Source organism: Hypanus sabinus, chromosome 12, assembly GCF_030144855.1.
Source record: "Hypanus sabinus isolate sHypSab1 chromosome 12, sHypSab1.hap1, whole genome shotgun sequence".
NCBI lineage: Eukaryota > Metazoa > Chordata > Chondrichthyes > Myliobatiformes > Dasyatidae > Hypanus > Hypanus sabinus.
Window position 1 is genome coordinate 96,152,632 of NC_082717.1, and position 16,348 is coordinate 96,168,979.

The 16,348-nt window shown below is 38.8% G+C and overlaps 1 protein-coding gene across 3 annotated transcripts in view; it reads left to right on the forward strand.

Moving 5' to 3' along the window:
- The window catches only part of tarbp1 (TAR (HIV-1) RNA binding protein 1), a 379,243-nt gene that overhangs the window by 18,410 nt on the left and 344,485 nt on the right, over positions 1-16,348 (forward strand). For all 3 annotated transcript variants that reach the window (XM_059986503.1, XM_059986502.1, XM_059986501.1), the window contains exons 4-9: positions 1,120-1,268; positions 1,995-2,047; positions 2,132-2,229; positions 6,790-6,925; positions 8,347-8,443; positions 10,604-10,693. In XM_059986503.1, coding sequence (XP_059842486.1) covers positions 1,120-1,268; positions 1,995-2,047; positions 2,132-2,229; positions 6,790-6,925; positions 8,347-8,443; positions 10,604-10,693 — 623 coding nt within the window. The remainder of the gene's footprint in view (positions 1-1,119; positions 1,269-1,994; positions 2,048-2,131; positions 2,230-6,789; positions 6,926-8,346; positions 8,444-10,603; positions 10,694-16,348) is intronic.

The window sequence follows — 16,348 nt, forward strand, 5'->3', positions numbered from 1 at the left end:
GCATTTGGCAGGGTGGGAAGAGGTATAATCAAGGTAGTTATGGGAGTCGGTGGGTTTGTAGAAGATGTCTATCTCCAGAGATGGAGACCGAGAGATCGAGAAAGGAGAGTGAAGTGTCCGAGATGAACCAAGTGAATCTGAGGACTGGGTGAAAGTTAGAGGCAAAGTCAGTGAAATTGATGAGCTCAGCATGGGTGCAGGAAGCAGCACCAATGTAGTCGTCAGTGTATCGAAGGAAAAGTTGGGGAGCAGTACCAGTATAGATTTGGAGCATAGACTGTTCCATGAAGAGGCAGGCATAGCTAGGGCCCATGCGAGTGGGTGGGTGAGGCAACACTTGTGAGTCTGTTGGGGTAATCTATTGCATCCGGTGCGGCCTCCTCTACATCAGCGAGACCTGACGCAGATTGGGGGAACCGCTTTGTCGAGCACCTACACTCTGTCCGCCACAACAGACAGGATCTCCCGTTTGCCACTCACTTCAACTCTCCTTCACATTCCCATTCGGATATGTCCATACATGGCCTCCTCCACTGCCATGATGAGGCCAAACTTCAGTTGGAGGAACAACATCTCCTATACCATCTGGGTAGTCTCCAGCCCCTTGGTATGAACATCGAATTCTCCAACTTCCGGTAATTCCCTCCCTCTCACTTCCCCCATCCCACCTTCACTCTGTCTCCGCTTCTAGCTGCCTATCACCTCTCATGACTCTGCCTTCTTCTACTACCTATAGAGTTTTCCCCTTAGATTCCTTCTTGACTTCTCCTGCCTATCCCCTCCCTGTTTCCCCTCCCCCACCCCTTGATCTTTCCTCTGATTGGTTTTCCACCCTCCCCCCCCCCCACCTTCTTTATAGGGCCCCTGCCCCCTCCTTCTTTAGTCCTGACGAAGGGTCTTGACCTGAAACGTTGACTGCTTCTTTCAATGGATGCTGCCTGACCTGCTGAGTTCATCCAGATTTTTTGTACACGTCTTCACTTCAACCCTTCACCACTGAATAATGCCCAAGTGTGTCCTATTTAAAATGTTATTGCTTCTGTGGTTCAGAACTTCATTTTCATTTTAAATAGATGGATGAAAGTTGATTACAAAATTATGTATTTATATATCATCTAGGTAATTTGCTTTTCCACCCATCTTGGCTCCTTTGTGCCTATAAACGCATGTTTGAAAGTGAAAACAAAACTGTGATGAAAGAAGGTCTGTTTCATTTCCTGGATCTTAATATCATGAAATATTCAATCAGAACTCAAGAACTGTCTGATGTAAGTTTATAAAATTTATTTCATTAAGTGAAAGCCCTGACTTGTTGCACAATAGAAAGAAGAAATTTCATATCTTTGGTTATTGTACAGGTTACTGCATAGTTAATGTTTTGTGTTCCTGATCAGCATCAGATAAAGCTGGACTCATCAATCAGAAGACCATAAGACAGAGGAGCTGAATGTGGCCATTGGACCTATTGAGTTTGATCGTGCTTCAATTAGAAGATGTAGCCACAGCCAAGATCTTCAATAATTAACACTTATGTTTGTATTTGAAGCAGCATTCTACAAGTATATGTCACTTGGACATTTTCACTTGACAATTGCGAGTGACAGAGGATGAGAGGCAATTTGATAGAGGTGTTTAAGATTGAGAGGCATAGATAGAGTGGACAGCCAGCACCTTTCTCCCCAGTGTGGCCATGGCTGATGACAAAGGACCTCCGTTTAAATTGAGCGGAGGAAAGTTCGGGGAGATGTCAGAGGAAGGTTTTTCTCACACACTGGAAGCTTAGGAGGCACTGTTTGGGGGTGGTGGTAGAGGCTGATTGATGAGATTTGAATGGTACATGGGTGTAAGATTATAGGCTGTTTCTATGCTGTACTGTTTGATGTGTAAACCCTTTGAAAGTTTTTATTGTGTATTGTTTATCCTTTCTGACTTCTCATTGTTTTCTCTTTGCTCTTTAAATTTGTACTAATTCAAGATTTTCTTCATAATTTAAGTTTATCTGTGGGCCAGTGATGAATGCTCTTTCAGAAAGTGCACTCTACAGCAGGTAAATGACTTGATTTTCCTTCCTTTCATTGGTGGCGTTTCCTTTCCATCTGCCCTGGTGTGTAATTGTATCTTAACGTTTCAGATCTCCTGATCAGATCATTGGCAGCTGTCCTGTTTTAGCAGTAAAGTTAAAGGCGTTTCTTGTTGATTATGTGGAAAATATACCTGGGGAGTTCAAAGGTGAGTTCTGGAAATTGATAGAACTTGTTCTGAAGTGATGAATGAATTGAACTGAAGTGGTTCAGGATGACATTTGCATAACCTGTTTTGATTCAATGGTTGGCCACATTGTGGAAGTAAATTAAAAGCTATATTGATTATAACTAATTATTTTCATTTCTTCTCTTTGGCTCCCTTCCATCAGGCCGGAGGTACGATAGTATTAGGAAAAGGACTGTTAGGATGGGAAGCAGCTTCTTCCTCCAGCCAGTGAGACTATTAAACTCCCTGCCACCATCCAGGTCTCATCATGTATGAAGCACCAGTAGACAATAGACAGTAGGTGCAGGAGTAGGCCATTCGGCCCTTCTAGCCAGCACCGCCATTCACTGTGACCATGGCTGATCATACACAATCAGTACCCCATTCCTGCCCTCTCCCCATATCCCTTGACCCTGCTATCTGTAAGAGCTCTATCTAACTCTCTCTTAAATGCATCCAGAGACTTGGCCTCCACTGCCTTCTGGGGCAGAGCATTCCACATATCCACCACTCTCTGGGTGAAAAAGTTTTTTCACATCTCTGTTCTAAATGGCCTACCCCTTATTCTTAAACTGTGGCTTCTAGTTCTGGACTCGCCCATCAGCGGGAACATGCTTCCTGCCTCCAGTGTGTCCAATCCCTTAATAATCTTATATGTTTCAATCAGATCCCCTCTCATCTTTCTAAATTCCAGTGTATACAAGCCCAGTCGCTCCAATCTTTCAACATATGACAGTCCCGCCATTCCGGGAATTAACCTTGTGAACCTCCCTCAATAGCAAGAATGTCCTTCCTCAAATTTGGAGACCAAAACTGCACACAATACTCCAGGTGGGGTCTCACCAGGGCCCTGTACAGCTGCAGAAGGACCTCTTTACTCCTATATGCAATTCCTCTTGTTATAAAGGCCAGCATGCCATTAGCTTTCTTCACTGCCTGCTGTACCTGCATGCTTGCTTTCATTGACTGATCTACAAGAACACCTAGATCTCGTTGTACTTCCCCTTTTCCTTACTTGACTCCATTTAGATAGTAATCTGCCTTCCTGTTCTTGCCACCAAAGTGGATAACCTCACATTTATCCACATTAAACTGCATCTGCTATACATTTGCCCACTCACCCAACCTGTCCAAGTCACCCTGCATTCTCATAACATCTTCCTGATATTTCACACTGCCACCCAGCTTTGTGTCATCAGCAAATTTGCTAATGTTACTTTTAATCCCTTCATCTAAATCATTAATGTATATTGTAAACAGCTGCGGTCCCAGCACTGAACCTTGCGGTACCTCACTGGTCACAGCCTGCCATTCCGAAAGGGACCTGTTAATCACTACTCTTTGTTTCCTGTCAGCCAGCCAATTTTCAATCCATGTCAGTACTCTGCCTCCAATACCATGTGCTCTGATTTTGCCCACTAATCTCCTATCTGGGACTTTATCAAAAGCTTTCTGGAAGTCCAGGTACACTACATCCACTGGCACTCCTTTGTTCATTTTCATAGTTACATCCTCAAAAAAACTCCAGAAGATTAGTCAAGCATGATTTTCCCTTCATAAATCCATGCTGACTCGGACTGATCCTATTACTGCTATCCAAATGTGTCGTAATTTCCTCTTTTATAATTGACTCCAGCATCTTTCCCACCACTGACGTCAGGCTAACCGGTCTGTAATTCCCTGTTTTTTCTCTCTCCCTCCTTTCTTGAAAAGTGGGACAACATGAGCCACCCTCCAATCGGCAGAAACTGTTCCTGAATCTATAGAACATTGGAAAATGATTTCTATCGTAGCATTATACTGTTTACTTTTTGACTTGTGTTGTAAATGCACCTTGTGCTAAATGTCAGTCTTCTGGAATGTATTTTAATATTTGTTAATTTTCTTGTGTTAATGTTGCTTCGTGTTTTTTGCATCCTGGTCTGGAGAAACATTTTTTCATCTGGTGGTAATACACCTGTATAGTTGAATGACAATAATCTTTATCTTGAACTTCTGTTTACTGTTGAAGGTAACTTGAAATTTATAGAGTTCCTGTTAATTATTTAAAGAAATAATCATCTATTCGAGCCATTTAATTTTGAAACAAGCCAGATCAACAAATTGCCTTCAAATTTAATTAAGTCTCTCCTGAAAGTTTGATCAAATGCTTTTTCAAAATCCATGTAAATATTCCACTGTGCATCTCTTCATAAAATTTGATTAGGTTCACTAAATAAATCCAGGCTGTCTGGTAAAAGAAATAATTTAAAACAATTCAACCACCTTACTATTAATTGTAGACTCTAATATCCTGACTACGGATAGCAGATTAACTAGTCTACAGTATAATTCCTTAACTTTCTTTTTTAATTTTCTCCATATAGAGTGATGGTATATACAGAGTTCCAGTTTAAAAAAAAATGTTCCCAAATTGCTGAAGCTTAAGAATGTTATATTTTGTGCATATCTATCTATCGAGAAACAGTGAGAATAGGCCCCTCTGGCCCTTCAAGCTGCGCCACCCAGCACCCCTGATTATAGCATAACCACGGGACAATTTACAACAATGAATTAACCCACCAGCCGAGACCTCTTTGGACTGTGGGAGGAAACCCATGTGGTCACGACAGAACATACAAATTCCTTACAGGCAGCAGAGGGAATTGAATCTGGATTGATGGTACTGTAAAGTGTTGGGTGTTGTGGTAACCACTACACTACAGTGTCGTCCCATGTCTTATTTTTTTGATAGTTTTCCTCATTACTGTTGAATTTTATTAGTTAATTTTGGTGATTTCCTGAATCCTCTCAATGTCTTGGATTCTGTTCTCTTAAGCTGTAAATGTTGGTGCAGAGTAATTATTTGACATTATTTAACTGGTTTTCATTTATAGCATTACTATTGTATTTTCAAAATACTGTTCATCTCTTTTGTAGTAAAATATCTTTTTTTGATTTTCTTTGCCAATTTCTTTATGTGCACACATATTATTGCTGTTGCTTTTGTTTTGACATGTTTTGCTGTCCAATGTGGTTTTATAAACAGCTTCTGTCTTTTTAGATGCTTTATCTTTTCATTTTTGCTCGATCCTTTCATCTTCCTTTATTATGTTTCTTTACGTTTTAGAATTAGCAGAACTGAGGATGCAAAAATTTATTCTATGTCACCTACAATTCTCAGTTGAACACCTTCCACCGTTCAACTGCATTTTTACCCATCCATTGATTTCCTGAATTTTTTTGTGGAGTGGGTGGTCAACTATACCCAAACATGAAATCCTTTGTTGGTTTGTTTTGTTCCCTGCTGAATATTACATTAAACGTGATCACGTTGAGTGGCATGGTAGTGTAGTGGTTAGCACAACGCTTTACATTACCAGCGACCTGGGTTCAATTCCCGTCGCTGCCTGTAAGGAGTTTGTATGTTCTCCCTGTGACCACATGGGTTTCCTCCAGGTGTTCCAGTTAATTAAACCTAATATGATCAGCCTATTAGTTTGGGGACATGCTGTTATAAAATCAGTCCCACATACACTCTAGAAATGGTCTTCTGGCTCCTGTGCCTTCTCTCTTATGGTAGGAATAGGAACCCTTACCTTAAATTATTTGCGGTCAATGTGTTTATGTTTTCTGAATCGTGTTTAGTGTAATTTATAGATAGTGTGTAGTACTGGATGCTGGTGGTAACCGTGCTTCTCAGCTGCTTCAGCTTCACATGATATGATGATCATCATGCTCGTAAGCACTGACTACTTTGTATATTCCATCCCATAAACGTATTGCTCCTATTTACTTCTCTGGCCGGCATAAATCCGGCCTTTGCAAGGATTTATACTACATACTTGGCTGCTCCAGGTAGTTTTTAACTGTTTCATTAACCCAATTCAAATGAAATGAATCAGTGATTTTGCAGTGAGAGTAACTAAGCATCTGTTTTTCTGCTAAGTTGATAATATAATTTACATACACACAGATGTTGTCCTCAGCATGAGTCACCAAGACTGATACTTAAGAGCTAATATTTTACGGCATTATAATGGTGTGATTACTTGAGTCGAATATGATGATCTAAAGGGTTTTCTATTCCTGGGTCCACTGATGACTGTAGAGGCCGACCATGTCCTCATATCCTACTGCAGTGTGGGCAAGAGTAAGTTGTGACTGTGGTCGGAGGTTGGGTCTTTTGGTTGTTCAGTCTCTTCTTTCGCAGCTGCTGCTTGTTCTCTGTGTTCCCATGTAGTGTAACTCCCTGTTGGACCGATTTCCTCTTGGTGGATCTGTTGAGTGCAATGTCTTCCCAGTTTTTAGATGTAATGTTGTATTATAGTGCAAATCTCAATGACATTGTACACCACAGAATGTACCTTGAAGTTTTTAATATTATCAACATTGATGGATAAAAATACCATGTTCATATCAATTACGATTTGGAAATGTTATAACTTCAGTTCAAATCCACAGGCTTTAGAAGTTGGAAGGAGTTTGCAGTTTGTTTAAAATGCGCTGCACTTTAGTCAGGTGATGCGGAAAACCAAACACTCTATTTCCTTTCACTAGGAGACTTCCTCACGAAGTTGATTAAGAGCGTGGCCACCAAGCACTGGTGTGCCATCCCCATTCTTTTCATCTCTCAAGCTCTGGAGCACATCCCATCTTGCAAAATCTGGGGAGTAGAAGGGCTTCGTGCTCTTCGGTAAGGATAATCACAGGAAAGTAGCCTTAACTTTACATTCACTAATTTTAAATGCAGATTTATCTATGCTAATAGATATAGTGATTAAGCAGAAATTACATCAATGTTGGAGACTGAATATACATCCTATGGCCACTTTTATTAGGTACACTTGTACACCTGATTTGTTAATGCAAATATCTAATCAACCAATCATGTAGCAGCAACTCAATGCATAAAAGCATGCAGACATGGTAAAGAGGTTCAGTTGTTGTACAGACCAAACATCAGAATGGGGAAGAAATGTGATCCAAGTGACTTGAACCATGGAATGATTGTTGGTGCCAGATAGGGTGGTTTGAGTATCTCAGAAGCTGCTGAGCTTCTGGGATTTCCTGGGTGTATAATTCAATTACAGATCTATCTGTGCTGAAGTAAATGTCAACAGGAAGAAATGCCTGGCAATCTACTTCCGTATCTTGCCCTAAAAACCCTATGGTCATCTACACTATCCATAGGGTCGCCATGAGTCGACGAAAACTCAGTGGCACTCAACAATAAGGATGGGTTGAAGCTTAATTTTTTTAAAAACCATTTGAAAAGCAAAAGTCTTCCAAGTACTAAATAAGAAATTTTCAACATAAAGAGCACGTAATGACATGACCTTTCTATTATGCCATGGACTGTGCTGGTTTTGGTGGTGGTGGTGGGGGAGGGTAGTAGAGTAATGATTAGTGTAATCACTTTACATGGCAAGCAGGCACCAATCAAGGTTCGATTCCCGCCCATATGTAGGGAGTTTGTACATTCTCCTGTTCCTCCGGGTGCTCTGGTTTCCTCCCACAATCCAAATGGTTAGTAAGTTATGGGCTTGCTCTCTTGGTGCCAGAAGTATGCTGACACTTGCAGGATGCGCCTGCACAGTCTTCGCTAATTTGATTTGTCACAACTGATGCATTTCACCTCATTTTTCTAAGTGACTATCACAATTAAAGCTAATCTTTTTAATACACAAACACATTAATGAAATAAAAATCAGTGACTGTGTTCTCCTTTTTGAAAGGCTACCCATGTTTTATTCAAAGTATATTTGTATTGAACTATGTATGCAGTATACAACCTTGAGATTTGTCTTCCTGGCAGAAATCCATGAAATAAAGAAAGTCATGGAACGCGTTAAAAAAACATCAATTTCCCCCGCATGCAGAAAAAACAAATTGTTCAATGGCACCAAAAACCCAAGCGAGAAACAAGGAATATAAAACACAAAATCAAGTGAGTCTGGGCATATTCAGTTCAGCCCAAAATAGCAGCAAAAACGTGACCAGAGCCCAGAAGCACATCATAATATGAACTACAGAGTCCAGTCGACAAACTTTTTAATTATTTGACATCATTTGCAGTTCATTTTGCTCGTTAATTTTCCATCTGATATTTTACAGGGAAGTATTGCGTTGTACTCTGACCAATCATCAAGTATTGCTGCGAGGAGCGGCTCAGTGTTGCTTTCTAAAAGTGGCTATGCATCTGACTAATGTGGTAAGGGAAATGTTACTCGGTAAATTTCATCTTGATATACTGAATCTGTTATACACATGGATTCAACATGAGTTTCTGTTAGATTTAGCTTAGATACTTAAGATTAAGTGCCAAAGTAGCTGCAATAATGCTGCAGCTGCTTCATCAGAACATTACTCCCTTCAAAGACGTAAAACATAGGAACAGAATTAGGCAATTCAGTCATTGGAGCCTGCTCTGCCATTCCATCCTGGCGGATTCATTATCCTTCTCTGCCTTCTCACCATAACTTTTGGGCGTAACTAATTAAGAACCTATCAACCTCTACTTTAAATATACTCAATTACTTGGCCTCCACAGCCGTCTGTGGCAATGAATTCCACAGATTCACCGTCCTCTGACTAAAGAAATTCCTCCTTGTCTCTGTTCTAAATGAACGGCTTTGTATTCTGAGGCTGTGCCCTCTGGTCCTAGACTCTCCCACTGTTTGCATGCAACTAGGTTCTTTGCATACGCCCCTGATGGAATCATCAGATATTTCCATGTAGGACTACTACAGATGAAATCCACAATCACAGCCATGGGTACTGCAGAAAGCAACATTGTTTAAAGAAATTTTAAGTTATTGATTCTCAAAATCTGCTGGCCCAGGACAGCAGCCTTGGGTTGTGAGTGCCGTTCCCCTTTAAGGAAACAGGACCACAGAGAGTGGGCTGGTCTGCAGGTAAGATTGAAATGCAGAGGCCTTAGATTTCCCACTGCTGACTATTTTGCAGTCTCTGGAACATAAAGTAGAAGAGCTCAGAGCAAGGTTGCAGTACCAGAGGGACATCAGGACCTTCTGTGTACTTTGTTACATTGAAGTGTGGCTGCAGCCCAAGTACTTCACCATCTACTGAAAATCATTTCCGGGGATTTACACCAGGCTAACTTGAAGAAGTCTCAAAAAAGAACTGCCATCAACGTATCACCTAAGGCGTCAACCCATTTGGCCATTGTTATACCACCATCAAGAATGCTCATTGTGCCATCCGATGCCCGCACTTGGAAAGTCTGATCACCTGACTGTATTTCTACTGCCATCATACAGGCAGAGACTAAAGACCCCAGCACCAGTGGTGAGGACAAAAAAGATCAAGAGGAGGAGTTCCACTTTCAATTTGAAAATTGGACAATATTCAGGAATCTGAATGACTGCCAAAGTTTTCACCAACTTCTTCAAGTGTTCAGTGGATGAGTGTGTGCCTTGGACAACTTGCCAGACATACCCAAACTAGAAAGCATGGATGAACCAGGAGATTTGTAGTTAGCAGAGGACTAGGCACTCAAGATCAGTGACCCAGAGCTATATGAGAAGCCTGGGTATAACTGATGGCTATTTAAAAGTGAAGATCAATTCCGAATGAAGTTGGAGATGGAATTGAATGCATGTCAACTCTGACAGTGTTTGTAGGTCATTACTTCCTACAACGTGCAACCTAACATCATGAATAGTGAAGCTTCACTCCCAGGTGAGGTCAATACCTTTTATGTACGCTTTGAGAGGGAGAATAATACTGTACCTGCCCAAATCACTTCAGCATCTGGTGACACTGTCAACATCAGACCACCTTCCAAGATAGCAACAGGTTCTGCCGGTGTACTTTGTAGGGCACTGAAAACCTATGCAAGCTAATTGGCGGGAGTGTTCTAGGACGTCTTAATTCTCTTACTGCTGTACTTGGTTCCATCCTGCTTCAAAAGGGCGACAATCATACCAGAGCCCAAGAGGAGTAAGGAGAGCTGCCTCAGTTTTTTTAAAAGTTGTGACATGCTAGCAAAGGTGCCACCCTTGTCAGCTCTGTCCATTTATTACCAATTGCTCTCATATCCTCGGGTGGATAGGAAATCTCTTTTATATGTTATTAATTTCAGTAGTGGTTTGTGATAGAGTAAATTTTCATTTGCAGATTGTTTTGCTTTTCCTCAAGAATGTTGATTTTAAACCTGCTCCATTTTATCTAGTTATATATGATTTGTGAGCAAATACTGTGTAAATGTTGATTATTTTATATGCTTAGTTGATGTAATCAGGATGAAGTTAATTTTCTGCTTGAGACGTATTTCATGCATTAGATTATGATGAATGAAATCCATATTCTTATATGTTAACTTGTTAATACAACATTTGTCCTTTTTTAGGAACTGGTGACGCTCTCTGACATTTCAAACTTCCTGGCATCCATTCGAACTGAAGAGGCTTTATCTCGGGGGACAAAATTGTGGATGGAGGTGAGAGCAAATAATTATAGGGCAAGTCAGCTGTGAAGAGTTGAATCAATAATACTGAATTAGTTGTCTACCATTTCTTGCAGTGTTAACTTTCATAGTGCATTTCCCTTTCCCTAATGTATTCTGTACAGTTTTTAAAATGTACACCAAATATTTGCTTTTTGAAGTTTTTAAAGAACTGACTGTGGTTACTTTCCTCCCTCCTGTAACTTGCCTTCCTCCTGCAGCTTCCCTTCCTATTTCACTGTTATCACTTTAGTTTCTCCACCATTAACAGCTTGTTTTAGTATATTTTCCCCAGGACCTCAAGGGTTTCCTCCAGATTTCCAATTTCCTCCCATGTTCTAAAGATGTACAAGTTAGGGGTAGTAAGTTGTGGGCATAGTAAGTTGGCGTTGGAGGCATGGTGACTGCCTCCAGCAGATTGTATTGGTCATTGATGCAAGTGACATATTTCACTACGTTCTGATGTACATGTGATAAATAAAGCTCGCCTTCATCTTCTTTAAGGCCCTAAGTTCTTGGGTTCCTTCCATGAGTCTCTCTACCTCTGTAATCTCTAATTGCAAGTCAACTTTTTTTGCTTTTACAAGCTTTGTATTCACTTTGTTTAATGATACTCCTATCAAATGGGATGATCTGTTGTATCAAATATGTTATATAAATGTAACTTGTGTGCTTAAATGTATCATCTGTGCCCCCAATTTACCCCCGTTCTCCTGGGGTGAACTGCTAATGCCCTGCCAACAGCGCAATACGGTGTAATGCCCCCCCAGAACATGCTCGCAACACAAATACCAGACAATACACCAAAAGCAAATAACTTTATAGTTATTTCTTAGTAGAAACAGATAACCTGAAAGCGCCAAATAAGTAAGTTTATCAATTTGAGCACATAATATTTTAAAACGTTGGAGCTCATGCCTCTGGTTCCATCCACAACGACCTTCCGAGCCTTCGGCCACTGTCCGAACCGCCAACGGCCAGTATCTGCCACCCTGGAACCGCTGCCCGCTTCTCACACGTCCGTCCTCCTCGCTCTCCTCCCGAAAAAGAACTCCCGTTCAGCTTACACAGCCAAGATAGCATAACGATTCTCATTTTAAAATCTGTTTTATTAATTATTATTGAAGATCAACAAAGAAGATACATTAAGTCAATATGTCATTATGTACAATGAAGAATTAAATTAGCAAATAACATAAGCTAAGCAATATATCAATAATAATAAGAAAAATTAGTGTTAAGAATATTTTTTGAAAGAAAAAAAGGAAAATAAAGAACCCCTACTAACTAAAAAAAAACCCCTACTAACTGGGAAAAAAAAAACCCCATTGGGAGCACAACCCCAGAGCTATACATTATACAAGCTTCCATTTTTAAAAAATAATCAGTCTGCCAACTCAAATCCATTTAAAGAAAAATTGGAAGGAAACCAGATTAATTAACTCAAATCAGATGATACTAGCAGGCGAATGAACCCCAACTTTTCTCAAAATCAAATTGAGGATCAAAAGTTTGACTTCTGATTTTCTCCAAACTAAGACATAGCATCACCTGAGAGAACCATTGTATCAAAGCAGGAGCAGAAGCATCTTTCCATTTCAACAAAATAGACTTTTTGGCCAATGATGTAACAAATGCAATTACCATATATATATATTGAGGGATGATACCAAATAAAACTGTCAATTTATTAGGTTGTAAATTAATTTTTAAAACTTTAGAAATTGTAGAGAAAATAGACTTACAAAAATGTTTCAGTGCAGAAACATATGACCAAAACATATGTGTAAATGTGGCTGTCTCGGTTTTACATCTGTCACACTGACTGTCAATATTAGGAAACATTTTAGACAGTCTCTCCTTTGTCAAATAGTAGCGATGTACAATTTTAAGTTGAATTAAAGAGTGACTGGCACAGATCGAAGAAGAGTTAACCAACTTCAAAATCCACAACCAGTCCTCTGTTATCAAGCCCATGTTAAGCTCTCTCTCCCAATCTTGCTTAATCTTAAGTGAAGGGTAATTGTGCTCTTGTAACAATAAATTATGAATTTTCCCAATAAAACCCTTCACTAAAGGATTCATTTAAAAAATATCTAACAGGTCAGAATCCTGTACATATGGAAAATTACTTAAATATTCTTGTAATTTCTCAAATAACATCAATTGGCCATCTTGGAACAGATCCATGAAGGAATAAACTCCTTTATTCCTCCAAAGAAGAAAGGTAGGATCACTTAATGAAGGTTTAAGTAAATAATTTCAATAAATTAAACTAAGAAGTTTAAATTCTTTTGAAATTAAAAAAAAATTACCAAGCTAGAACCTAATTCATAATGACTGCTTAATCACAGGTTATAAATTTAAATTCGTAATTTTGGCTAGTTGTACAGGGTTGTACAGGTAGAGAAGCTCCTGATAAAGAGGTTAAGTGAAACTGTTTCATAGCATTCAATTCCAAATCAGCCCAAGGTGGTCATTCATTTTTATCAGCCCAATATAACCAAAAACACACATAACGTATATTAACAAATAAAAACACATATAACGTATATTAACAAATAAAAACACAAAATGCTGGCAGAAGTCAGCAGGCCAGACAGCATCTGTGGGAGGAGGTAGTGATGACGTTTCAGGCCGAAACCCTTCTTCAGGAGTGAAGTAACATGGGATGGTCGAGGGGGCATAAGAAGCAGTGGGGAGGGATGAAGTAGAGAACTGGGAAGTGATAGGCTGGAGGGAAATGGGCTATTCTCCACCTTCCCCCTAGCCCATTTCCCTCCAGCTGATTCACTCATGTTGCCAATGTATATTAACAACCCATTAATACATTCTTAAATTTAACATAGAAACATAGAAAATAGGTGCAGGATTAGGTCATTTGGCCCTTCGAGCCTGCCACGCCATTCAGTATGATCATGGCTGATCATCCAACTCAGATCCCTGTACCTGCTTTCTCTCCATCCCCCCTGATCCCTTTAGCCACAAGGGCCATATCTAACTTCCTCTTAAATATAGCCAATGAACTGGCCTCAACTGTTACCTGTGGCAGAGAATTCCACAGATTCACCACTCTCTGTGTGAAGAAGTTTTTCCTCATCGCGGTCCTAAAAGGCTTCCCCTAATGATATTTACCAATTCTTGATCTTTTATTATTCTAGACAAATGATGAAATAATAGTCAACCTGATCAAAAAACTCCTTAGTTTTTAAATAAAAAGGGATATTTTGAAATACATGTTAAAATGTTGGTAAAATTGTCATTTTAACTGCATGAATTTGGCCAGCTAACGAAAGTGTAAGTGGATTCCATCTACAAGATAATTGCTTCATTAAATCCACTAAAGGAACCAAATTAGCTTTATAAAGATCTTTATGATTTTTAGTGATAATAATACTTAAGTATTTAAATGAGTCCGGAACTCTAAAAGGAATGTCATCATATACAGAAGCAGAATCATTTGGGGGAAATAATTCACTTTTATCCCGAAAACTTTCCAAAATAGTTTCAATTAACTAGGAATAGATTCTTCAGGATTCGAAACATAAACTAAGAGATCGTCAGCATAAAGGGAAATCTTATGAACAGTCCCATTTATAAGAATTGCATGAATATCTTTAGCTTCATGAAATGCAATAGCACTAAATGAAATAACAAAGGACTTAACGGACATCCTTGTCTCGTACCCCATGAAAGCCAAAAAAAAAGATCTACAATTATTAATAATAATATTAGCAATAGGGCTTTTATATATCATTCTGATGCACTTATTAAAATTAATACCAAAGCCGAATTTCTCTAAAACATCAAATAAGTATTTCCATTCAACTGTCAAATGCCTTTTCAGCATCGAGAGACAATACATAGAAAAGGATAAATATATTACAGTTGGCCCTCCTTATTCACGGGAGATTGGCTCCAAGACCCCCGCAGATACAAAAAAATGCGGATGCTCAGGTCTCTTATTTAACCTAGCTCAGTGCAGTGGTCTTTAGAATCCAGTGGAACCCTGGACTTTATTTAACATGTTCAGTGTGGTGGACATTAGGACCCAGCGGTGTAATCTGCGGTGTTTCTGTTTATGAAAATAATCACGATCACGATTGAAAATAAGGTGGAAGTAATAAAGCGAAAGGAAAAAGGTGAAATGCCATCGGTCAATGTAAAAGCGTTAGGCTACAGTTGGTCAATGATCAGAACAATTTTAATGGAGCATTTGAAAGGCCCTGCCCTGATGAAAGCTACAATTATTACTAAGCAATGCAGTGGTTTAATTATTGAAATACATATGTTTCCTAAGTGTTTTATATGCATAGAAAGATAAAATATGTACTATATACTAAGAAAAACGTTTGACTAACTGATGCTAAATAATACTGGATATACCTGTTCCAACTTCAAATCAGACTTAAAGACGGACTAAGGAATGGAACTCATTCATAACCCAGGGACTGCCTGTACTTTAAAGTCATTTCTAGATTACTTACAATACCTAATACAATGTAAATGCTATGTAAATAGTTGTTATACTGTATTGCTTGGGGAATAATGACAAGAAAAAATAGTCTGTACATGCTCAAACAACAAGTGCTGGAGAGAGAACTTCGGGTTTTCCCTATCCACAGTTGGTTGAATCCGCACATGCGGAATCCGCGGATAAGGAAGGCCGACTGTACATTTAACAGTCTCTGAGCATTAGAGAAGGAATAACGGCCCTTTACAAAACCTGTATGGTCTTGAGAGATAATTTTAGCTGGAATCTTCTCCAGCTGATTAGCCATTATTTTTGAAAGAATTTTAGCATCCACATTTAATAATGAAAATAGGTCTATATGAAGCACAGTAAGTAGGCTCTTGATCTTAAGAATTAAAGAAATAGAAGCTTCATAAAATGTGGGAGGTAACTGTCCTATCAAAAAAGAATCTTTAAGCATTTGCAACATAAATGAAGAGAGCAATTTTTCAAATTTTTTAATAAAATCCTACAGAATAACCATCTAGTCCAGGAGCTTTACCAGATTGCATTGAAAAAATAGCTTTCTGAATTTCTTTTTCAGTAATAGGAGCATCAAGAGTTTGTTGTTCTTCAACAGAAATTCGAGGGAAATCGATCTTTTGTAAAATGGCATTCATTTTAGAAGAATCAACTGGAAACAGATTTATGAAGTTCAATATAAAATTCTAGAAAAAATGTATTAATATCTGCATAATTACATGCTAAACTGCCATCTCCCTTACAAATTTTTAAAATTTGTAAAAAATTTTTAAAAAGCAGCTCTAGCTGCTTTTGAGATGCTAATAGCTTATTATTTTTATCTTTAAACACATAAAATTGACTTTTTAATTTAAGCTAAGTTCTTTCAATAGGATATGTTAATAATAAATTATATTGTGATCAGAGTTCAACTCTTTGAGTGAATCAATGCTAGGAGAAATTGCATAAATATTATCCAAGTCTTTAATTTGTTTGGACATCTTATCTAAGTTTGTTTTTGTCTGTTTCTTAAGCTTCGCTGAATAGGAAATTATTTGACTGCGCGAATATGCTTTAAATGTATCCCATATAATCAATTTCGACACTTCTCCCGAATTATTAAAAAGAAAAAAAATCTTTTATCTGAGTCTCAATAAATTTGACAAAATCCAAAC